This window comes from Rhipicephalus sanguineus, chromosome 11 (assembly GCF_013339695.2).
Source record: "Rhipicephalus sanguineus isolate Rsan-2018 chromosome 11, BIME_Rsan_1.4, whole genome shotgun sequence".
Lineage (NCBI taxonomy): Eukaryota > Metazoa > Arthropoda > Arachnida > Ixodida > Ixodidae > Rhipicephalus > Rhipicephalus sanguineus.
The window spans coordinates 144,351,165-144,376,865 of NC_051186.1; the positions used below are offsets into that span (position 1 = coordinate 144,351,165).

The 25,701-nt window shown below is 45.9% G+C and overlaps 1 protein-coding gene across 1 annotated transcript; it reads left to right on the forward strand.

The window, feature by feature from the left end:
* The first annotated feature begins 22,185 nt into the window (after nucleotides 1-22,185).
* On the forward strand, nucleotides 22,186-23,380 carry LOC119374329 (uncharacterized). Its single transcript, XM_037644405.1, has one exon. It carries the CDS (start codon nucleotides 22,276-22,278, stop codon nucleotides 23,221-23,223), a length of 948 nt encoding a protein of 315 aa, XP_037500333.1. The 5' UTR covers nucleotides 22,186-22,275; the 3' UTR covers nucleotides 23,224-23,380.
* Nucleotides 23,381-25,701: the final 2,321 nt, after the last annotated feature.

A 25,701-nucleotide genomic window follows, 5' to 3' on the forward strand; every position in this document is an offset into this window, starting at 1 on the left:
CGATCATCCTTCTGATCATCTTAAGGAGACCCTCATCAGGCGCACTACCGATAACGAACATGCTGCATCGCATGCAAACCTTGGCACCCGATGTCGCTGCGTCTCCGAACACCGCCCTTCGGGAAATTTTTCTGCAGCGCCTTCTAACACAGGTCCGCATGAGTTTCCGGATGTCTTCGGACCACTCTCCTTTCAATCGTCGGCCGCCCACAGCGTGACACATCACATCGTCACAAAGGGCCCTTCCGTATTTGCCCGGGCTCGTCGCCTCGCACCAGATCGTCTCGCTGTTGCCAAAAAGGAGTTTGTGCACATGCTTTATCTTGGTTTCATTCGTCCCTCCTCCACTCCTTGGGCCTCATCACTCCACATGGTCCCTAAAAAGCCTGGTGATAGGTGTCAATGCGGTGATTACCGTGCTCTTAACAAGGCCACTGTTCCGGATTGGTACCCCATTTCCCATATCCAGGATTTCACTTTGACACTGCACGGCTGCACCATTTTAGCGAGAACGACCTGGTGAAAGCCTTTCACAAAATCCTAGTCGAACCCACAGACATTCGAAGACCGCCATTATAACACCCTTTGGCCTGCTCGAATATCTACGTGTGCCATTTCGTCTTCGCAACCCGGCACAAACCTTTGAACGTTTCGTCGACCAGGTGTTACGTGGCTTGACCTGCTGCTTCGCCTATCTCGACGATATACTCGTGTTCAGTACCTCTACTGAAGCTCAAAAGCACCATCTACGTCAAGTGCTTGAGAGACTGAGCAAGTTCGGTCTCGTTGTTGACGGCCCTAAGAGTGAGTTCGGGGTCACGCAGCTGGACTTCCTCGGCCATCGCGTCAACGCACGCGGCATTCGTCCGCTTCCGACTCGTTAACTGGCATTCGTGAGTTTCCTCAGCCATCCACCACCAGCCAGCTGCGTGAATTTCTTGGCCTCGCCAACATTTATCGTCGTTTCATTCCTCGCTGCACCCATATACTGCAGCCTCTCAACGACCTTCTCACGGGCGTCAGAACACCGACTACCCCGGTACCCTGGAACGATGCGGCTGAGGATGCATTTAGAGGCAAAAAAGAATCCATTGCCGGCGCTACACTCCTCGTCTACCCTAAATGCGACGCTCCAACATCCGTCATGGTAGACTCATCCGACACTGCCGTCGGCGCCGTCTTGCAACAGTCCGTGTTAAGAAAGTGGTCTGTGAATGTGCAAGCAATTCCGACTGGATGCTACATCGACACCAACACCACTTCTTACAAAGATAAAGTGCCCCGATCACAGCCGTTTCAAGTCAGCGGCGTCGACTTTGCTCGGCCTGTGTTTGTGAGAAGGGATTTTAACGTGAAAGCCTACATTGTTGTTTGTCCATGTGCGATTGTTAGAGCAGTTAATTTAGATCTACGCTGTGGCATAACGGCTAATGCATTTCTGACATTTCTGTTTGTATTCTAACAAAGTTCTGACGTTCAAGGCAGTTAGTCGTGCACTATACCAGATTATACGAGGCTTACTAGTTCATGATTTCCGTGCGACGACACAAATAACGTTGAATGTTGCAGCTGAACGTGATTCGTCGCGGGGAGGGTTTTGAGAAAGGACGATACGGACGATTGAAAACTGCCCAGGAGAACTTTAGGAAAAGGTTAGGGAAATTGTCGGGGCGGGGCGCGCCGCATGCAATTTCCGAAAGTCCGTTCCTGGTGCTTGGCAGCCCATCGGCTTCTTTTCCAAGAAGCTCAGCCCTCCCGAGCGCCGCTACAGCACATTCGGCCAAGACCTACTCGCATCTAGTTGTTTGTAAAGCACTTTCGCCATTTCCTCGAGGAAATCGTCTTTCAGATCCTTATGGATCATAAACCACTGACGTCTGCTTTAGCATCCACCAGCACTTACGCACCCCGCGAAATCAGACAGGTCGCCTTCATTTCGGAATACACGAGCGAGATTCGCCACGTCAGTGGAAAAGCCAACGCCGTTGCCGATGCGCATTCTGGCGCTGCTAGCAATGCAACACAATCTAGCAATGCAACACAAGCCTCCACCTGCATCCGTTTGCTATGCCTCATCGTCGATGCACACCGCCTCAACTTCCGCGGTAACTTGTATCGCTTCATCCTTCGCCTTTGGCTATACCTTCTCCACGACGGGGCGTTCGTGAACAACTGCAGTTTCTTCCAATCGCTCGTACGTATCTGGGGTTATGAGCGCGTCTACCCCACTTGCAAGTTTATCAGTGACAGCGCGCAGTATCACCTTATCGCTTTCCTTGCGACCAATATATCTGGTTTTCCCAATCAACCTATGCGGAACATAGGCTAACTCGGGTACTGCCTGCTCACCAAATGCTCCCGTAAATTTTAGGCTGGTTCCCGTTGATTGATATCCCGGTACTACGGCCTTCCTGATGACGCTTATCTCGGCACCAGAATCGATGCTGCCTTGAAACTGTGACTGGCCGCACGGAAGGTCAATTGTCTTCATTTAGTGAAATATAGGTGCCTTCACAGCCTTTTCCTGAGCAATCATCTCCACACCGACTAAACTATCACCGTCTGGATTTTCCTTCGCATCAAATTTGCTTTAGCTGACCGCGCCGTCGGGCAGTCTCGCGCAAAATGCTCCACGGAATTACAGACAAAGCAACCGCTCCTCTTTTCGTTGGTTTTATTTGCCCCTGCTGAGGTCCTGCATGCATCAGGGAGTGCTTTTGGCTTTCCATCTCCCGTTATCTCCCCTGAGTTAGCCAATCCTCTCTTACTTTCTTCGAAGCTTTCCGCCAGTTCGGCGACCTTCAGAGAAAGCATTATTTTGCTCGGGGTTTCATTTTGAATGACGAATGAAAGGGCTTCTGCACCCAAAGTGTCGCGAAGCCTCTCTGTTACTATCAAATTGCTGAATTGCTCGACGCTGCCAACTGTGTAGCCATTCAGGTAATATATCAAATAATTTTCAAGCCTCACTGCAAATTTGGACCATGTCTCATCTCTGCGCTTTTTCGATTGAGTAAAGAAGCGGTGATACTCAGCGCAAGACAGTCGGATACCTTTGAGTACGGTTTCTTTAAGGATGTGATAATCCGTCCTTTCATTTGCACTGAGTCGAACGAGCAAGCCCCTGGCTCTCATTTAGTTAAGGCGAAAGAAGCCGCGCTCTCCACTCACGTGGCACATCATAGCAACCAAATGTGGCCTCAACGTCGTCGAACCACGACGGAACGAGTGATTCATGAGTAGGCATGACGACCAACACGTCCTTCAAAAGGCTGGTGTGCCTCCTGTCCTCACGACGAGCTGCCTGTGTGTTCTCAGCATTTGCGGTGGTTGTTTCTAAGGTGCTCCATTGCTAATTCCATTTGCGTGATGCGGAGCTGCATTTGTAACATCGCAATCTGGTCAGAGCCTCACCTCCCCCCCCCCTCGAGGACTCTCCTGTGACCCCATTCATCTCCGCATTCGAGCCCGCATCCGTCAGTCCCCTCTACGGTCGGGTTCCATTTCGCTAACCCCGCCACTACGCAAGTTATACCCACTGGTCATATAAAGCTGCGAGCCAAAAGAGGACTCAGGCGCCCACCTCGCGCTTCCAGCAGTAGCGGCTACGGCCTCTTCAGTACACGCCCGATATTAGTCCGTCACCATGCTGTCAGCCCTTGTCTTCTCTTCCACCAGGATGGATATTTTCCCCAGTCATCTCGGGAGGATATCCTGTTGACTGCGCCAGTCGAGTTCGGGTGCCCCTTTCTCCCGTGCGGACCGAGAAAGCCGGCTCTCGTATGTCGTTGATGAGGAGACACGACTGGGTAAATGCAGTTCGTTTATTCACGATGCGCACTCGGCGCGTTGCGAAATCCTTCTCTCTCCGGACCCTCCCCTCGCGTATGTTAAAAACACTGCTGTACGGGGTCTCTACAAGTTCATGCACGGCGCTCTCGGATGCCTCCATCCATTGAGATCTGCAACACCATGGTTGTCGGTTCATTTAGCTCGGCAGAGTCGCAGTCCGTGGCGAGCACTTCAATTCGTAAATCGGAGCCCCGAGCTCGTTGAGTGGATGCTCACTGCCGTCGCTGTCCGAGTCCCCCGCAATGGCTTGCGCCCAGCGCTCGGTTGTACGAGGCGCTGACGGATATGTTCCGGCCAACACCAAATATGCGTTTCCGAAAGCGCGCTTCATGGAAAACACCGCCGGAGCCAGCTGATATACGTGCTGATCCCTGGCGTTCGCCCGCAGATCGCTTTTGTTTATACGAGTCGCAGGCGCCGCATTGCTCCGCCCGACAATGGGGCTCTTATAAAGAGCCAGACAGGTATCTAGATTCGACGCAAGTCTCATGCAAATGCTCTCCAGAGCACTCATTATTTCACTCCACAATGCAGAACAGTGTCGTGCTGTTGTGTAATAACCTCTTTAGATATACAGTGGAACCCCTCTATAGCGAAATCGCCGGGGAAACGATTTTTGTTCGTTCTCGGGAGAATTTCGTAGTTGCGAAAATAGAAAAATGCGCACACCAAATATTTTGCACAACCAAAACTTATATGAAAAAGTTGCTGATCTTGCTCTTTTTCACGTTGCTTTGACGGTTCGTGTCTCGCAGCTTAATAAGCTTTGCAGTATTGTAGACAGCGAGCTGCACGGGATGCCGAACTCATCTGCATTACCCGCCTTTTTTCTGCCTTTCGCAACTTCGGCGATGATCCTAGACTTCCCTTGAAGGGTCAAAAACTTACGCCGTTTAATAGGAGGCGGCATCTTTTCGAAAGGCCAAACAACACCGCACGTAAGCAAAGCGCGGGAAATCTCGGCGTGCACACGGAGAGACGCAAGGCACCAAGCAGTTAGGCAATATATACAAGATCAATCCAAATAGGTCGCAAACCTTAGGGCGAAAAGCGGTTCAGAACCTATTGCCAACGACACCACCAAGGGGAGTTACGGGTGCTGCGATTGAAGCGCGACTGTTTGGAGGGAACGAACACTATATGTAGCGAAAAAACAAGTTGTGTTCAAGGGCGAAGCAATTTTTATATTTTACAAATGGCATTGATTTCCCGAACAATATTATGTAAATGCAATGTACCAACAATATATGACAGTGTTTAAATAATACGAAAAATTATCTCCCCGAAGGGAACGCTGATGGGATGCGAAGCAGCAGCGTTGCGCACGGGTGGCGTCACGGGTTGAACGGCGCTAACGAGGGTGCTGCGGTGAGCGCTGGAAGATTCGTTTGAAGCGAAACTCGGTGTAGCGTTTACTGGTGTAAACGTTTGTTTGAAACGCAGACACGGGAGGCAGCCGGCAGCTGCGGCGCTCGGCCGGGTGAGGGAGAGGGTGACGTACGCGCGCACCTGCGAGGGAAGCGTGCGAGGAGTGCGTGACGTCAACGCCCAGCTGCGGCGTGACCTACTTGGCACCGTTCCAACACCTGCGCCGAGGGAAGCGCGTTGCCTCGCGTTTGTGCGGACGGACGGACAGCGTTACACAGGCTAGTCAAGGAGCTGCTACGCATCTAAAACCCTTTTTTCAGCGCCTCCTGAAAAGAGGTGCACGTCATTGTTATACAGTGCAGCCCTTGCGGTGCATGAGAAGGCGCGCTTGTAAAGTTTGTCTGCGCCTCACGTGTTTTGGTGTTTCGCACTTGCATACGTTCTCTGGATTATTGTGGTGAGAATTTCATTTCTGCTGTGCGCGGAGTTGCGAGGTGCGTTTCATCGCTGGTGAACGTGTTGGTTACGGTGTTCATTCATTCATTCTTTATTCATTCTTTATTTCCTTAAAGACCCCACTAGGGGGTATTACATAAGGGGTGGGTTACAAGATATACAACAAGGTAAACACTTTGTTACATGGTATATAGGGATGTGATAGCTTCTATGAAGGCAGATAGGCTTGAGTCAGCGATTTCCTGCGCAAGGTCGTTCCAGTCCTTGGCTGCTCGAAGAAAAAAATAAGATGCGAAGGTGACGGTACGAGCATGAGGACGGGCGACATTTAAGGGGTGACCAATGCGATAGGATATGCGTGATAATGGCAAAATATACGGTGCTTGATTTAGCACGCTGTGTTAGAACTTATGAAATAACGATAAACTAGCGATGAGACGTCGATTGGAAAGTGTTTGTAGGCCAGATTCTGCTTTCAAAGATGTTACGCTGATATCATATGAAAAGGCGGAATGGATGAAACGAGTGGCACGATTCTGAAAGGCCTCAAGGGCATTTGTGAGGAAAATCTGGCGAGGATTCCAAATGGCTGATGCGTACTCTAGTTTCGGCCGTATTAGTGTCTTGTATGCTAGGAGTTTGACATGCTGTGGAGTGCTTTGTAAGTTACGACGTAATAACCCAAACGTTTTGTTAGCTGATGCGATTACTTTTGTCACATGCGCACACCAGTCAAGGTCATTTGATATCGTCAAACCTAAGTATTTATATTGGCTTACTGTCTCAAGTTGCTGATTTACTATTTCCTACTGGAATTCCAACAGGTTAGAACGAGGAAGAAGTCAGGACACCACAAACGGCGTTTGTGGTGTCCTGACTTCTTCCTTGTGTCCGTGTTTGCACGCCCTGTCTTTTAGAATGAATACTTACCAACTAGCTCAGCTCTCTGTTATTCTAAGGTTAGAACGGCGAGAAAAGGACACTGTTTAGCATTTACTGGGATTTAAAACAATTAACCAACCTTGACACCAATTTTGAATGTTGTGCAAGTCCTGTTGAAGAGCAAGCTGGTCAGTATTGTTAGCAACTGAACGATAAATAACGCAATCATCGGCAAACATGCGGATTTTTCTAGTAACGTGCATTGGTAGGTCGGTAATATATATTAGAAAAAGTAGGGGGCCTAATACCGAACCCTGAGGGACGCCGGATCCTACTGGAAGAGGCTCAGAGTTGTTGTTATTGACGCTGTTCAACGGGCAACGGGACGCTGCGGCTAACATTTAACGCTGAACGCTTTCCTCGGTACTCGCGGGAACAATGTGGTGTTCAAGGGTGCAATAGCAACACGCGTACGCCTGGCGACCCATCTCTTCTAGATAAGACACCGGGCCAACGGTTCAGAGAAGAGTGCTTTTTTCATGGATCAGTATTCTTGCTGCCCTGTTTTCGTCGTGAACACGTAGTGCCTACTATATTTCCTGTTATCGTTCAGCAGATTGCTAAGTTATCTGTCGCGCTACAATTCGCATGCCTCCATACGTTGCACGTACAACTAATTTATCGGTATCGTTTGCTGAGGGCAGCGCGACCCGGACTGAGGACTGAGAGACACGTACACAAACAAGCGCTGACTGACAACTGATTTATTTCATCACACATGCAGTAAATAAGTACACAAAAAATGATCACGTGGCGCGTGTCTGTCGTGATAGGGATTCATTTGATTACATGTTTCAAAAACTGCACTTCTTTATCATGCAAGAACGCCGGCTTTCCGCAAACCACCCTTATCTCAGTATGCGAACAGCTTGTAAAAAAGATTAAGAAAGTAGTAATTCATCAGCCACAGAATCAAACAGAAAATAAGTTTGCAGTAATCCCCTACGTTCATCAGGTCGCCCATGGGATAAAAAAGACAGCAGGGCGATACGGCGTGCGGGTGGTCTTTTCCGCAAACTACTCGTTGAATAAGATGTGTAATCTAGTAAATAAACCTAGATCAGCGGGCAAAGATACATGCACTGTGAAGCACAAAATGCAGTTCGTGCCATGCACGATGGGGGTAGTTTATGCAATCACACTGTCATGTGGAAAGAAGTATTTTGGGCAGACGGGACGGTGCATTAATGTTCGTCTCAGGGAGCACCACACAGCCGTCAAAAATCACACCTGCACGAACTTAGCTATACATCGTACAACGTGCCATTGTGAGCCAATGTTTTATGAAACACGAGTAATATACAGAAATTTTAACCAAACTTTTCGCGAAATTGTGGAAGCATACCACATACATATAAATCAGAGCGCATGCGTCAGCCAGACTTCGGTTGCTCTGCATGATAAATAAGTGCAGTTTTTGAAACATGTAATCAAATGAATCCCTATCACGACAGACACGCGCCACGTGATCATTTTTTGTGTACTTATTTACTGCATGTGTGATGAAATAAATCAGTTGTCAGTCAGCGCTTGTTTGTGTACGTGTCTCTCAGTCCTCAGTCCGGGTCGCGCTGCCCTCAGCAAACGATGCCCTCAGCAAACTACCAACTCGCCCAACTTGCCGTTTTGATTTAATTTATCGGAACATAACACAAAACATAGTGCACGTAATGTACGCACTTTTAGGGGCGAAGCTCCTTAAAGCGGCACCCGTTCGTCCCTCGTAGTTGTCGTAGTCGTAGTGCGTAACCAGTCGTAACGCTAGTACCAGATCTTGACCTCCAAGGTGGTGCCGGTGGGAGATTTTTCCTGTGCGTTGTTGAACAATAAAAAATTCGCAGCGTGTGCGTTAACTAAAAGCCGAATTCTTCTGTCTCTCATTCCCCATTAGCAGCCATTGGCATGTTCCAGTAGGAAACGTTAGTAGAAGTAGAAGTGTAAGTGTTAGCTAAAAGCCGACTTCTTCTGTCTCTCATTCCCATTAGCAGCCATTGTTTACCTCCAAGGTAGTGCCTGGTGAGATTTCTCCTGTGCGTGATTAAACAATAAAAATTTTGTTCAAAACGCCGTTGATTGATAAAATAAACCAACGAAAGACGCCAGATGTTTTCTAAAAGCAAAACGAAAGAACGCCAGATGTTTCTAAAGCAAAACGAAAAGACGCCAGCTGCTTAACGAAAGACGCCAGATGCTTTCTAAAGCAATGGTTTTCTAAACAATGAAAATTCACAGCGTACATGTAAAATTAAAGTGAGCTGCAAGTCGTCATAACTCATAGAACCTTTAGTATAAACGCGCCCGATCTCACGTCGGTGATGATGTACTGGGCAGAATTCACGGAAGATTCACGGTTTACCGATGAACCTCCGCAGCTTCGTCCACTCATCATCATTCACTCCGTGGATATGCTGTGATTTTTGTATTTAATTGTACCTTACACGTGTTTCTCATTGTGTAAGGTGGGATAAAATTGCGCAATTGCGACCGTCTAATAAAACTGAATTGTCATCATTTTGGAGTGCCCAGGCGCCATTTTTTCTCGTTAGAACTGAAGCACACAAGCAATGCGCTCTTTAAAGCCCTGCGCATACGCGAATCAAATAAGCAACACTGTAAACATGAGAGGCGCGCTGCTGCTTACTTTAATCCCGCTGTGGAAGATGACACGAACGCAGAATAAAATCTGCAAGAATAAGGTTTTTCTGGTAAAACTAAGTTCAATTAAACGGCGGTACACTTAAACACCGCTGTTTAGTCATGAGTCGATATTATTTTAGCTAGCTTTGGCTTCAATCGCACTCGCCAAGGACTTGCCGGCTCGCCGTAGCGCGAGTCTTTAGCGATCAGAGGCCTAAGAAAACTATCTGAGGTCAAATTTCGTGCTAGTGCCAACAAACTGACGTCACCTGTTTACCGGATGTTGCCTCACATCTGCTTTATTTTTTTGTTCCGCCGGAAGTGTTCCCTGCTCACACAGATGGCGCTAAGCCCCATGAACAGCTCATGAGCAGCCATTTTCTGAACGTATGGGTTTCTATGGAAGCTTTGCTACCAGTTACATTTCCCTTGGTATATATGTCGGCATGACGCCACTTTCGTGGGTGTCGTCACTTGAATGTCATTTGCCGACGTAGTTGCCACCAGAGGCGTTAGCAAAAAAGTCAGTTTCGCCGCAAGGGCGAAGCAATGAATGCGATAGCAAGAAAAGCGGGGCGTGATGGACGCGCTGCAACAACCGCGCGTCCATCACTACCCGGCAGCTACTAGACAGTTTTAATTTCACGTACGTAGAGACTTCATGTACGAAAACGTGAAAAGTACACGTACGTTACGTGCACGACATCTGAAACGCTTTTAGCTAGACGTACGCGACGCGCGGTGAGAGCTACCACGTAGCTCTATCTGCTGGGAATCATGAACACTGCGGTAGCTTGTTCGAGCGCCCGCGCGAGCAGACAGCGGAAGGGCAAGGCAAGGTTCTCCCTGCGTAAATATTAGAAGAAGCGAGAGAGCTGGCCGACGCCTTTAAGTGCGCCCGTCGCGCTCCTAGCGCCATCTCGCTGGTAATGAAGAAATGCTTATAAGCGCCTGCCGTCTCGGAGGACTGCAAACGGTAAAGGGTGTATATATAACGCTCGCCGTTAGCTACCTGAAGGATCTGCGTTTTGTGAAGTAGTGCTTAGCGCACCGCGCTGCGACGTTAGAGGTTGCTGGTTCGATTCCGCGCTTCGGAAGCATTTTTCTGATTTATTTTTCTTTGGGATATTGATGTATATATACATATTTATACATATACGCAGCATGACGGCGGCGACGGCGACGGCAAAAACCAGCCGAGACTGTCCATATAATTTCTATCGCAATAAAAACCTGTTCTCAGCGAAAAGAACAAGTCTTGTTGCTACCAGCATCATCCGACCGAAGGTAAACAGCAACGATCGCGCCGATTCTTGTTGGCGGAAACATATGTGCCCGACTTGTCGAACGACCGGTGCTGCAATTTCAAAATTCTGGGCTCCCAACTAGCTCATGGGTGGAAAAAAATGCTACGGGACACTATCTCAAACTTTAGTTGTTGCGGGAGTGCTTTTATGAAATCTCTTCCCTGTCGAGAGGGGGCAAATGCATTGAACTCTATGGACGTTCCCAGGGGACGCCAGATTTCTTCGTTGCCGCGACAATTTCGTTCATGGGGGCTTTCGATATTGAGGTGTTCAGCTGCATTTTTTAAACACGCAAATAAACAGAATGCTGGATCATCAAAATTGTATATTATGAATGAACACCCTAAATAGACAACTGCGTAGTCATTACTACAGGGCTCCTGCCACAAATTTATAGTCCTTATGTTAATAAAATTTTGCGCTTTCAATCAGCAGAAGTCACACAAAAGCCGTGGCATACAACAGTGCCCCAATGCATGGGCGTCGGCAGGACCGTGTCTTGAGGGTGGGGGGGGTGGGGGGGCAATACTCCTTTGCACAATCCTTGCTGAAACCGATGCCTCAATGCTAGAATTTCACACGGCCCCTTCTTATGGGAAGATAAAACAGCGCAAGAAAACACGGCCTCGAGAAGAATAGACACAGCACAAGCGCTGACTGCGAACTCGGGGCCTAGACTCAAAGTTTTTCTAGCGAAGTCTGGGAGAACTATTTCAACACACGTGTGAACACCGGCCGTGCTACTTTGGGTCGTAGAAAATTGGGAACGGAGCCTCCGTAAGTCACCTTGCCACAAATGGTCCACCATATGGTCGATGCGTCCGGTATACCTTCGCCACCTTTGTTTCCTGGAGGGAACAGATGCTCTTGTAGAAGAGGAAGGTAAAGGGCTTTCCTGCACAACCTTGCTCGCCTTACCCTTCCGCCCTGAGTATCTTGCACATTCTAATGCAATAGCCAATCGAGGGTTGAAAGCTACTGAATAGAAGCTTTACTCCAGGAAGCTTCTATTCAGTAGATTTAAATCGAAATTCCGAAAATTTCTGCCGTTCTTGAGACAAATGGTCACGTAACACGATTGAAACTAAATGTATTTGCAAGACTTAAACACTTAAACACATGCTTCAATAAAACTTCTTCTCGGGATAGTTGGTGTTGTATACCAGACGTCATATTTTTAGCGCAAACAGGAAGAAAAAGAACGAACTGGCTCAGAAGAGGAGAGGCAGAGAGAAACACAGTGCACAGGGCAAGCGCTAAACATCAACTGGCTTTATTTAGGAAAGAAAACCACGGAAAAGGCAGATCACCTAAAGCGCATGCGCGCAGCCGTAGCCTAGCTAATCAATCATCGACCTGAAAAGTCTGAACTCGTTGCCGTACAAATCTATGGACGTGTCAATAATACACTCTGTGCCCTTGCTCTTAATATAGAAAGCTTCCAGCAACTCCTTTCCCAAGGTGTCACCACCCCTACCCAGAATCTTGATCTCGCTTAGCCGCGGTGCACGCGTGCAAGCCGAGCAATGGACCGGTAAATGCGCATTACTATCATTTTTCAGCGACAACTCACGTTCCCGCGCACGATCGTTGATGCACCGCCCGGTCTGACCTATGTAGGTCTTCTCACATGATAGTGGTATGGCATACACCACGCCTATTGCGCACCTCACGTACGGCCTGGCATAGTTCTTTTTGCATCCATGCTTCTCTTTTTCATCGCATACGCGTGCGCACAGGCCACCCAGTTTCCGAGGGGCGCACAACACGACAGAAACGCCGTGCTCGCTGGCGACCTTCTTAAGGTTGTGTGACATCCTGTGGATATACGGTACCACTTCAGGTCCCCGCCTCTCTCGTGCGTCACTGGCAATTTGCGGTTTCATGCCTCTCATCATCTTCAAGATGTTTTGGGAAACTGCACCAACGACCGCGCACGGATAACCAGCTGCCCCTAGCCTCGCTAATTGAACCTGAAAGCTTTCCTGCATTGTGTGCGTACACGACTTCACCGGAGCAGACTCGAGGCAAAGCTTCGCAATACCCCTTTTCACTATCTTAGAGTGCGCCGAATCATAATGCAACAAATCTTTTTGCGCACGTGGGTTGTACTGCCAGCAAACATGGTCTTCTCTAAGATGTAATTTCAAATATAAAAACTGTATGAAACCTTTTTCTTCCTGTTTGCGCTAAAAATATGACGTCTGGAACACATTTGGTTGCATTATTCCAATAAATAAAGATGCTTCAGCGTAGTCTGAGCTTGCACAATTCCTATCGCAGAGCAGCGTCCCGGATCGCCTGCATGCTTACTGTTTTGATTGCAAAAGGCATAAAAAAGCACATTGCTGTTCATTCCATGCATGTGCGCCTGTCTAGCTATTACAGTAATTTGAAGTTGTGCGTCGAAACACATGAGGAGGTCCGGAAGGCTAACATTAACAGCATCAGGTGAGTTCCACGACCACCCGTCACCTCCATCAGCCAGAAGAGCAGTTGCAAGGTTTTGGAGAGAAAAAATAGAACGCTCAATGACGAATGCTGCTCCATTTCTTCAGAGATTTTATTTCTCAAAGGGGTGCCAAAGCGTAGGAATGCAGCTAAATTTACCGCGATGCATTCGGGGTGTTGGATTTATCCTATGTGAATACGTCAGCAATTCCAATCCGTCTGCCAAAACTTGAATGCATCAGCTTCCTCAAACACTGAGTCTGCCACGCACACGAAAAAACTCGCTACCGCGTCATGAGAAACAGGGGGGAACAATCAACACGTTTCCCACGTGCACGCACGACCAGCGCGGCAACTACAACTACCGATCTCGAAGGCTTTGTATCTCAGCTTGCCACAAATTACTTCAGGGGGCGGCGTCAGGTGGCGACACAGTCGTACGGTGTGCTCTGGCACCGTAGGCTGTCATCGCAAAAAGAGCCACGTTTCTGCGCCAGACGGCACACTACCCCATTCGTGACGCCACCATAGTAAAAGTCTGTACCTGACTATTTCACGTCATCATCCAATACAAGTGTACTTCCCTTGAGCTGTTTGTTCAATTGCCCGAAAATTTTGGAAGTCGGAAAGCGACAGGTCTGGGCTGTATGGCGGATGTTGTAGCGTTTCCGACTTAACCTTGCGAGTTTTGTGTTAACCGCAGTAGAGACGTCGGAACGGGCAATGTAGCGGAAGAAGATGACCCCATTTGTCATTCTAAAAAAGACAGGGCGCGCAAACACGGACACAAGAAAGAAATCACGACACCACAAACGCCGACTAACAACTGAAGAGACGCACAACGGCGGAAAAGAAAGAAGGCACGAAAACTTATCTGCGCGTGCCCATGCAGCAGGCCAACATATAAATCCGGCACTCGTAGAGGTCTACGTGGAAGATAACCGTTAAGGCATTTGATTTCATCTTTATGCAAGTTAATCGACGGTTGTCTCACGCATGCGCTACCACTATTCTCGATATGCCATGCTTCAATCATCACGCGCGTCTTGATTGATTTGATTTTGTTGATTCATCACAATACATGTGATCGGAGGCGAAGGGAAAAGCCATTTGAATGGCTTGAGGAAGTCCTTCGCCCCCGTACAAAGACAGCAGCTCAGTTACAAGCATGTTCTTGACACTGTTAACACAAAAATTTGTAATGAATCATGTTCAGCAAAATATGAATGGAAACGAACCACCAAAATATACATCGATTGTTAGTTACCCTTTACAGAACGTCCTGCATTTTCATACATCCTGTTTAGATCTGCGTGATGGACCAACACAACACTTCATCACTACTATAGTATTGCATTAGTGACAGCTTAAGTGTTTATTTATATAAAGTCAAACAATTTTAGACAAAGGGCTTAAGTTAAGAAAAAATCATACAATTCAGACAATTTTGCATCGCGAATATCAATTTGTTTATTCTTGTAATCATTTAATAAACGCAAACGCGGAAGCTTATTACGAGCCATTTGCCGACCGTAACCAGTTCGACAATGTGTACCATCCCATGTCCCGGTTGTTCGTATATTATATGATGGTTCTTTCGGACGCAACTTTACTAATCCCATGAAAAGAGAATCCTGGTGCTCGCAATGTATTCGATATTCATGGAGCAATCTGTACACGTATATGTCTTGTGTTTTTAATATTTTGAATCTTCTAAATAGCTCTTCAGAAGGATGCACAGTTGGTACATTTGCAATTATTCTCAAAAATCTTTTTTGCATAAGTAATAACCGCAAGAGGTTCGATTCAGTAGTAGTCCCCCAAACTAAATGGCAGTAGTTTAAATACGACGCGAAAAGGGCATTATAAATCAACAATTTCACTCGTTTAGGGATTAGATAGCGGTTTCGACTCACAATACCAGTTATCGCACCTAACTTTTGTAATACTGCATTTACGTGCTCATCCCACTGCAGTGATTTTGAGAAATGCACGCCAAGTACCTTAATAGATTCAACCAACTCTATCTCTGAGCCGCGATAAACAAGGTTGTCTTTTGCAGAAACCTGCCTGCCAATGGAACGAAAAACCACGGCCTTCGTCTTTTTTGTATTTATTTTTAACTGGTTATTGGCTGCCCATGTGCTTAATTCTTCTAACACGAGGTTAGCTTTTTGAAAAAGATAGTCATCTGATGGAGACGAAATAAATATGCTGGTGTCGTCAGCGTAAATTACAAATTTGACATGCGAAGAAATGTAGACTATATCATTTATGTACAAATTAAAAATCAAAGGTCCGAGAATGCTGCCCTGCGGCACTCCTGAGATTATTTTCTTTCTCTCTGATACCGTTTCGTTCATGGAGACAAACTGACGTCTTTCTGAAAGGTAGCTTTTTAATAGCGTTAGGAGAAGCCCACGAATGTCATAGTGATCGAGTTTATGAAACAAAATTTCATGATTTATGTAGTCAAAGGCTTGCGTAAAATCGACGAAAATACCGAGGACAAATTGTTTTTCGTCAAATTTCTCTAGTATGTACTCCTTCTGGTCGAGAAGAGCAAGTTCTGTTGAGCGGTGTTTTAAAAATCCATACTGACATTTCGTTACGACGTACTTGTTACAAAAGGGATATAGTCGATTATAAATGATTTTCTCGAGACCTTTAGAAAATATCGGCAATATTGATACTGGCCTATAATTAGAAACGTCTGTTTTATCTCCTTTCTTATATAACGCCACTACACGAGCAACTTGCATTTTGGATGGGAAAACGCCCGTTGAAATACATAAGTTAAATATAAATGTCAGCACTGAAGCAATTTTATCTATTACGTATTTGACAGGTCTTACTTGCAGGCCATCCGCATCACAACTGCGACTGTTTTTAAGGCCCAAGAAAACTGCACGAACTTCATGTTCTACCGTTGCTTCTAAAAAGAGTGTCTTTACATTATCAGGATCTAGACTTGTGTAAGGTGCACGTGGTCCGGTGTCAAAGTCCCGGTACACAAAATAGTCGTTAAACACATTTACCATGCGATCGCCACTAACAATTTCCCCAACATGTGAAATTTCCGTCACCGATTCTTTTCCCTTGTTCCGTCCAATACGTCAGTGCAATTTGCTCCATAATACATCCGTTTGTTTAAAGGAGGAAGAAAACAGATTAAAGTAATACATGTCTCTCGTCTTTTTAACTTCTTTATCCAGGGCATTTCTATGCCGGCATTTCTATCGAGGGCATTTGTATGCCGGTACAACACCGCGCATTCATCGAATTTTGGCGTGCACTTACAACCTCGACAATGTAAAGATAGATTAGAAGGTGAGCCTGCTCTTAGTGATCTCTTATGTTCGAACAATCTCTGGTTAATTCATCGGCCCGTGTGTCCTACGTAAAAGCGGCCGCAGCTGAAAGGGACCTTATACACCACAATTGTACGGCAATCAGGGAATTTGTTGGTGTGTTTTACGAAACAAATATCGGTCCGCTTCTTGTCTTTTACCCGCTCATTCTTCCTCTGCACAGCGGCACAAATCTTACCTAGCTTATTGGCAGCCGTGAAAACAACATTGACGCTTTATCTACTTCCTACTTACTTTAGCCTGTGAGATACGCAATGAATGTACTGTATACCTACGACACGTTTCTTCCTATCGCTTTCTGCAACCATGCTCGGACTTAACACAATGGACTTTAAACGTTCAGCGACCGTGGCCACTGCGTCACGAGGATACCCTACATCTAAAAGACGCGTAACCTATGCGTTAAACCTGTCACTCATTTTGTGCTCACACGAATTCGTGTGGGCTGACTTAAGGCAAGACATGGCGATGCCGTTTTTTACAACCTTCGAGTGCTTGGAGGAAAAATTTAACAGTGGTTTCGAAGATCTATGAGAACACTGCCAGCACACGTGGTTCTTCTGAAACGTTAAGGAAATGTCTAGAAACTGTATTCCATTATTCTGAGGCACCTCTTTAGTAAAGCTCAGCCCTCCTCCATTTAATTCAAAATTTTCGCTCACTGAGGTTAGCACCGTTTCAAAGTCCTCCCCACTACAAAAAATGAAGTAATCGCCCATATAACGAAAAAACTTAATAACCGAATTACCTAACGCGTCTTCCAAAAGTTTGTACATCTTGCTAAGGTATAAATGACTAAGAACCGGAGCAACCTTAGAACCTATACATATTCCTGATTTCTGCACATAAACGTCTTCCTTCCAACATACCAGCGTCGACTTTAAATACATGGAAAGCATTTCTAGAAAAGCCCCGGTAGAAACACCACATTTATCGATGAAAACCGTTTCGTGCCTTTGTTCGTTAATACATTCATTAACACATTTTAACAAGTGCTCATGCGGCAAAGATTAATAAAGGTCTTCAATATCTATACTAAAAGCTTTACAACAGCCGGGGTTCTCCTCTGAGAGGAACTAGCGCCTGAGAATTACGCATACGAAGAGGGTATGAAAACCTCAGAGGTTAAGCACTTCTGCAAATAACTAGATACAGCGACTTGCCAGGTGTCCTGCTATGAAACGATTGCTCGAAACGGAATCTCGTTCTTATGTGTTTTGGCTGAAAAGAAACTCAGGCCGGTAATTTCATATAAGGAAGGGTATTTTGTAATTATGCCGGACTGTTTGTTCTCACAAAAAGCATTAACAGCCATAAAAGAATTTTAAGACGGTACAACTTAAACCATCGGTAGTTAGGCAACGTGCTCTCGACCTTTTGTTAAGACCTAACCTTGAGAGAATAGCTTGTAATGTCAAGAAGGCTAAATCACTTACTTTAGAATTGTTTTTTTCAGCCAAAACGCATAAGAACGAGATTCCGTTTCGAGCAATCGTTTCAGAGCAAGGCGCCTGGCAAGTCGCTGTACTTAGTTATTTGCAGAACTGCTTAACCTCTGAGTTTTTTAGACCCTTTTCGTATGCGTAATTCTCAGGCGCTAGTTTAGTTCCTCTCAGAGGAGAACCCCGGCTGTAGTAAAGCTTTTAGTATGGATATTGAAGACCTTTATTACTCTTTGCCGCATGAGCGCTTGTTAAAATGTGTTATTGAATGCATTAACAAGGGCACGAGACGGTTTTCAGCGATAAATGTGGCGTTTCTAGCGGGGCCTTTCTAGAAACTCTTTCCATGTATTTAAGGTCGACGCTGGTAGGTTGGAAGGAAGGCGTTTATGTGCAGAAATCAGGGATATGTATTGGTCCTAAGGTTGCTCCGGTTCTTAGTTATTTATACCTTAGCAAGATTAACAAACTTTTGGAAGGTGCTTTAGGTAATTCTGTGATTAAGATTTTTCGTTATGTGGACGATTACTTCATTTTTTGTAGTGGGGATGACTTTGAAGCGGTCGTAACCTCAGTAAGCCAAAAATTTGAATTAAATGGAGGAAAGCTGAGCTTTACTAAAGAGGTGCCTCAGAATAATGGAATACAGTTTCTAGACATTTCCTTAACGTTTCAGAAGAACCACGTGTGCTGGCAGTATTCTCCTAGATCTTCGAAATCGCTGTTAAATTTTTCGTCGAAGCACTCGAAGGCTGTAAAAAACGGCATCGCCATGTCTTGCCTTAAGTCAGCCCTCACCAAGTCGTGTGAGCACAAAATCAGTGACAGCTTTAAAGCACAGGTTACGCGTCTTTTAGATGTAGGGTATCCTCGTTATGCAATGGCCACTGTCGCTGAACGTTTAAAGAAGTGTATTATGTTAAGTCCGAGCATGGTTGCAGAAAGCGATAGGAAGAAACGTGTCGTAGGTATACCGTACATTGATTGCGTATCTCACAGGCTGAAGAAAGTAGGAAGTAGATACGGCACGGCTGCCAATAAGCTAGGTAATATTTGTGGAGCTGTGCAGAGGAAGAATGAGCGAGTACAAGACAAGAAGCGGACCAGCATTGGTTGCGTAAAACAAACCAACAAATTCACTGATTGCCGTACAAGTGTGGTGTATAAGGTCCCTTTCAGCTGCGGCCGCTTCTACGTAGGGCAGACGGGCCGATGCATTAACCAGAGATTGGTGGAACATAAAGAGATCGCTAACAGGAGACTCACCTTCTAATCTATCTTTACATTGTCGAGATTGTAAGTGAACGCCAAAATACGATGAATGCGCACTGTTGTACCGGCATAGAAATGAAGAAACGCGCCTGATGATTGAAGCATGGCATATCGAGAATGGTGGCAGCGCATGCGTGAGCGAACCGTCGATTGACTTGCATAAAGATGAAATCAAATGGCTCAACAGTTATTTTTCACGTACACTGTAAGCAAAAAAAAAAGCCGAGATGCGAGTAAATGGACTTGTCCTCTAGCGCACGCCCCGATGGCGGTTTTATATACTCCGTCCAGGGCAGTAAAAAATTTACCCCCCTTAAGGACGGAGGTCTTGGATGGACTGAGGGGAGTAGTTGCTTACATCCATAGGGTAGCTTTTCGAGGTAAGTATAGGAGTAAATTTTTATAACCATCGAAAAAAAAATCACATCATATCCACGGAGTGAATGATGATGAGTGGACGAAGCTGCGGAGGTTCATCGGTAAACCGTGAATCTTCCGTGAATTCTGCCCTGTACATCATCACCGACGTGAGATCGGGCGCGTTTATACTAAAGGTTCGATGAGAGTTATGACGACTTGCAGCTCACATTAATTTTACATGTACGCTGTGAATTTTCATTGTTTAGAAAACCATTGCTTTCGAAAACATCTGGCGTCTTTCGTTAAGCAGCTGGCGTCTTTTCGTTTTGCTTTAGGAACATCTGGCGTTCTTTCGTTTTGCTTTTAGAAAACATCTGGCGTCTTTCGTTTGTTTATTTCATCAATCAACGGCGTTTTGAACAAAATTTTTATTGTTTAATCACGCACAGGAGAAATCTCACCAGGCACTACCTTGGAGGTAAACAATGGCTGCTAATGGGAATGAGAGACAGAAGAAGTCGGCTTTTAGCTAACACTTACACTTCTACTAACGTTTCCTACTGGAACATGCCAATGGCTGCTAAAGGGGAATGAGACAGAAGAATTCGGCGTTTAGTTAACGCGCACGCTGCGAATTTTTTAATTGTTCAACAACGCACAGGAAAAATCTCCCACCGGCACCACCTTGGAGGTCATGATCTGGTACTAGCGTTACGACTGGTTACGCACTACGACTACGAGGGACGAACGGGTGCCGCTTTAAGGAGCTTCGCCCCTAAAATGCTTTTGGCTGTCGCACCATGCGCCAGAGAATCTTTAATTAAATTAGCATCGAAACACGCAAACTCGATCACACGTACACAAACATGCACACAACATTGGCGAAGTAATACAACACTCAGACTTACAACCGCTCGCCATCTGCGCTTCACAACCAAACTTTGGTCACCGAGTATATATAGGCACCACATCTTGACCTCCAATGTAGCTCAGATGGGACACTTATTTTCCATGTAATTAATCAACAAACATTCATGGCGTACGTGTAAATTTGCGGCGGGCTTATAGATACCACTGAGGCACACCTATATTTTACTATAAACTCGCCTAACATTCAACGCCTTTTTAATTAGCGAATTTTGATTATCAGCTGGCACTCTGTCGCATGAGATGTATCCGCCTTAGCAGTACTGTGCGTGAGTCTGTAAAATGCACATAATCGTACACGAACCACGAGCGGCCGTGCACGAACGCTTCAGCGGCACACATTCACGAGCAACACCGGCGAAGAACCGCGTCGCCCCGCCGGTATACCGCGTTGTGGCCGACGGCGTCGCTAGGCCTCTCCCAGGAGTACGGCACGGCTATACGATGAACGACAGCTTGCGATCACAAAATGCTTGCTGCTGTACAGTTTTCGTCTCCGTTATTTTACGCACACACTGCTGCTATAGGGCTGACGCGCTGGAGTTTTGAGTACTGTGGCGGAGCCTGGTGGCGGGCGCCGAAGTTGGCTGGGTAGTCAAAAATGGACGCCGACCGGTGAGTTACACAGTTCTCACTTGCTTTGAGCGTTTTACTTAATTTTGCGCGTAGTTTTCAGACTCAAAAAGTGCTTAAAACGTACGCAGGAACTTGTCCGCTATGCCTGCGAAGCCTGACATGTTTGAAGAGCGATCCCTACTTCAAGAAACCGTGCCGAAAGCAGGCGGACCGGGCGACGGCTTTGAGCAGCGCGCGGTCCCGAAGCGCGGTCGCCTCCGTTATTGTTGCGTTGTTAATTGCCATGAACATGAGGGCAAGGATTCTAATGTGCGGTTCTACCGGTTCCCTGGAAAGCCGTACGAAGTGGAGCGACGGAACCGCTGGATACGTGCCGTGCGCCGTGTGAATTGAGTACGCGAGAAAAACGCGGTCTGCTACGTAACGTGCTGATTACTTTTCGATATATTCCCTGTGTGCAGTCTTGACGGCACGCCGTGGCTGCCGACGGCGAACACGAGGATATGCAGCCGGCACTTCGTGGGAAACGAGAAAAACGATGCCATGAGTCAACCTGCATACGTGCCTACGATTTTTCCGGCGGCTTACAGCCGGCCGCTTCCAGCTGACCCCTCAACTGGTCTTGAGAGGTTTGGTAGGTGAGTGCCGTGTTTCCGAAGCACAGTTTTCAGCTGCCTTAAGGCTACTGTCAGATATATCGTTACAACAGTGCGCATGTTCTCCAGGGGCGTAGCCAGAAATTTTTTTCGGGGGGGGGGGGGGGTTCAACCATACTTTATGTATGTTCGTGCGTGCGTTTGTATGTGTGCGTGTAGATATACGCAAGCAAAACTGAAAAATTTCGGGGGGGGTTTGAACCCCCCCAACCCCCCCTTTGGCTACGCCCCTGATGTTCTCGTACACTGCTTGTTTTCTTCTGCTATGCCTGGCTTTCTAAAGTGCTGTCTGTAATACTTAGATGGAAGAAATGGGGACAAGAGACCTCATCACACCATCAGCAACAAATTAGCGAGGCGCCAAGCTTTGGCACTGCAGCTGGCATTGCTTCACAAGTGTCTGGGCAGAATGTGGAAGCACAAGCTGAAGATGTAGGTCGCACATTCCTTTTATATTGTGATATATTACTCAAGTTATTGCAGCTAGATGCTCAAATTTTTCTATGCGTTGAAATACTCATCACCAAAGCAGTTATATTTTGCGACCTCGATATTTTTTCAGCCTGTAGACCCGGAAGAAAGCGACTTACCTGCAGATGACCAAGGGTGCCTCAATCCTTGTTCTGAATCAAGCAGAGACATTTCGGCAGACACTCGCATGCATGAATCATCTGTACAAACTGATCAGCAACTTGTACGGACAGCTGCTGTTGGACCATCCTCAAGAACATGCTTCTTTATGGGCTACAGCAGTATAACAGGCAACGCAGGTGCACTTCGTAGTTTGTGTGGTGTGGAAGAAAATGTTTTTGCATTATTGCTCAGCATGCTTCCGACAGTTAGGGACAGAAGCACAGACATAACGATTGAGAATAAGTTGGTGATGTTTCTCATGAAGATGAAACTTGGTATATCATTCAGTGCTCTATCTGTCATTTTTGGTACACATAAGAGCACTGCAAGTCGCGCATTTTTTTCTGTTTTGTACACCTTGGCTGAAGCAACCGGAGATTGGATCTATAAGCCACCCATTGACGACATAAAGATTGCACAGCCAGCTTGCTTCAGGAAAAATTATCCTGAATGCACATTAATAATTGATTGCACCGAGATGAAGACTGAGGCACCTTCTGAGGTTAGGCAGCAGCATATGCTTTTTTCTCAATACAAAGGGTGCTACACGCTTAAAGTTTTGGTAGGTAGCATACCTAATGGCATGGTTGTGTTTGCATCAAAGCCGTACGGTGGACGCTGTTCCGACACTCATATCACATTGGAGTCTGGCTTCTTAAACATTGTTGAGGAAGGCGACATGATTTTGGCGGACAAAGGATTTCCTGGCATACGCACACATCTTGCCAGCAAAGGAGTTGTTATGATCATGCCTCCTTTCTCAGTTGGAGGCAATGTTCCATTCACTCCTCAAGAAATGGAGCAAACTTACACAATTGCTTCTGTACGTATCTATGTAGAGAGAGCGATTCAGAGAATTAAGTTGTACAACATACTAAAACATGTACCCATTAAGCTCATTCCATCAATGAAGGAAATTTTTCACATGTGCTGTGTCTTGGCGAACCTTCAACCCCCTATAATCAGTTCGTGAAGTGTGAGCTTGCTTAGAATATTGGCAGACTTGAATTTATTTGACATCTACTTAATGTGCTGCATTGTACAAACTAGTCTGTTGCACCTCAAGACACATATGAAGTGTCAAATCAGCAGGGCTCATGCACTTGTTGCGAAATGAAAGTGCGTTGTGGATCTCAACAATTAAGAAAATTCAGATTAGGTGCACGCATGCATGTCCTAGTGCCTTCTATACTGAAGGTCCTGTGCTCGAATCTTAGAGAATATCACATATTTTGTTGCTTGCTTCTCACTTGTATTTTTTCATTTATGCTTTGGTGGGGAGTGTTTTGAGTTATCACCCAGGGCTCACTGGGTGATTCACTTGATACATTACACTATGTCCTCCATTAAACCTATGTATTATTTTGCAAATTAAGTGTAACTGTCGTTATTATTTACTGTAATAGTCATCCCATGTGCATTTTACGTGGCACCTTTAAGAAATTTTCATTCATTTGTTTATATACCTACATTACTAATTTACTAAATAGTAATAAAAGGATGTTAGGCAAATGGCGAGGTAATCTCAAAGGTACTTTTTGTATTAACTAAAATTGTGAAGGCCAGCAGAGCTTTTTAACATTTCATAGTGATTACAAGTGGTGAAATTAAAGAACGCTCAAGTAATAGTGATGCTAGATGCTGTACTTTTATGTAAGGACTCCAACTGTAATTCATACACCACTTATCTACAGAGAAAAAGGCTGGCAAGCAAAGCAGCGGGCATGCATGTGTTTTCAAACACATTAACTGTGAAAATGTTTGCTCGTTATTTTTGAATCAAGCTGTTTGCATTTACTAGCTATGTCATGACAGTTCTCAGATGCACTATAACTACTGGTGTTGTGAACAACACTGCTGCTGGAAGAAAAAGGAACATCTGTCTAAGCAATAAACTTTATTTACATGTGTACAAAATTGGTACCTGAAGCTACAACTACACAAAGTGCTTAAGGTAATAGCTGAAGTAGAAATACTCCATCTTTGGAACAGCCTCGGAGAGGAACCCATCGTCTCTGGGAACTACTATGGTTACACTGTGCTTATTTGTGTATACAAAAAAGAAGCACTCGTGCGTGTTTGTCACATACATAGAAAGCTGTATCTGTGTGTAATACGGGTGCCGCTTCCTCAGCTTGAGCTGACCTCCTTCGTACACAATGTACTTCACAAAACTGATTTCCCTTTCTGCGTCGATGATTATGTCATCCTTTCTTGAATATGGGCACTTTATTTCTAGCAGTGCCGTGTTGTCACCAACTTTGAAAAGGCCATCTGGGCTGGCGCATAGCCATGGTTGTGTCAGGTGCACGATGAGTCCAACCTGCATATCAAAGTGGGCAGTTATGTGATTTACTAAAACAATGCGATGACACTACACGCCTGTACTATGGCAAGAGCCGTCATGCACCATTTCAGAGCTGTAGTGAATCATGCATTGCATAAATCCATCAGGACAATTCGCTTGCAATTGCAAGGCAACCTTTTTTCGCTTATGGGGACACACACATGTTGCAGCCTTAGTATTAAATGCGAAGCATTTCTCTGCGTACCTAGCGCACTTTGAGCGTTTCTATCTACCTAGCCGCCTACGTCTGGGCGCTCTCGTGATCGCCTCCTTAACTTAGTGTAGACCAAAATTGGTATGGGGAGGGTAAGAGGGTCTGACGAATACGACTGTCTGGTCATGACATGAGTAACGTGAAAATCCTGTCGCATACATCATCAAACCCTTTCCTCCAGACACGTGTGGCACATACAGAGATTCCACGGGCCGTGGTATACAGGTATGAGCCACAGGTGATAGTTTATATCTGCCCAGCAACGGCGAGAAAAGGCATTGGTAATTTAAATGCGACAGCGTGAAGAAAAACTGACACCGGCAGCGTTGACCAAACGAATGCAAAGAATAAAAATTAGGATCCCAGCAGGAATCGAACCCAATACTTCTGCAAGGTAGCCAGGTATTCTACCACATAGCCACGCCACATCTACAAACTGATTTGGAAAAAGACCATCTGAAAGCATAATGTTGGTTGTAGTGCTGGCTATCTAATTTTATTACAAAGCAATAAGCATTACTTATGTACTGATATGATTCAGGTGTCATGTTGGGAAAACGTCAATTGTGGTTCCAGTGTGGGCTTCGCTTTTATAGCAGTCTAATAAACAAACATTACATTTGTATTCCTATGGTTCAGCAAGCTATGTTCAAGCGTTGCTCGACCTCGGAGGAATACGCTAACGAAAGTTACGTATCGTTATCGCACCATAGCGTGATATTGTAGCGTATGATATCATGGCTAACACCATGTATGATGTTGCGGTTAGTACCGTAGCGCGCACTCCGTTTTGGTAACACAGACGTCTGTGCTTTAAAGTTAATGCTTACGTTACGTGAGACCATAAGTTACCATTTAAACGTCAGTGTAGTCGGCATGCCTGTAAGCCC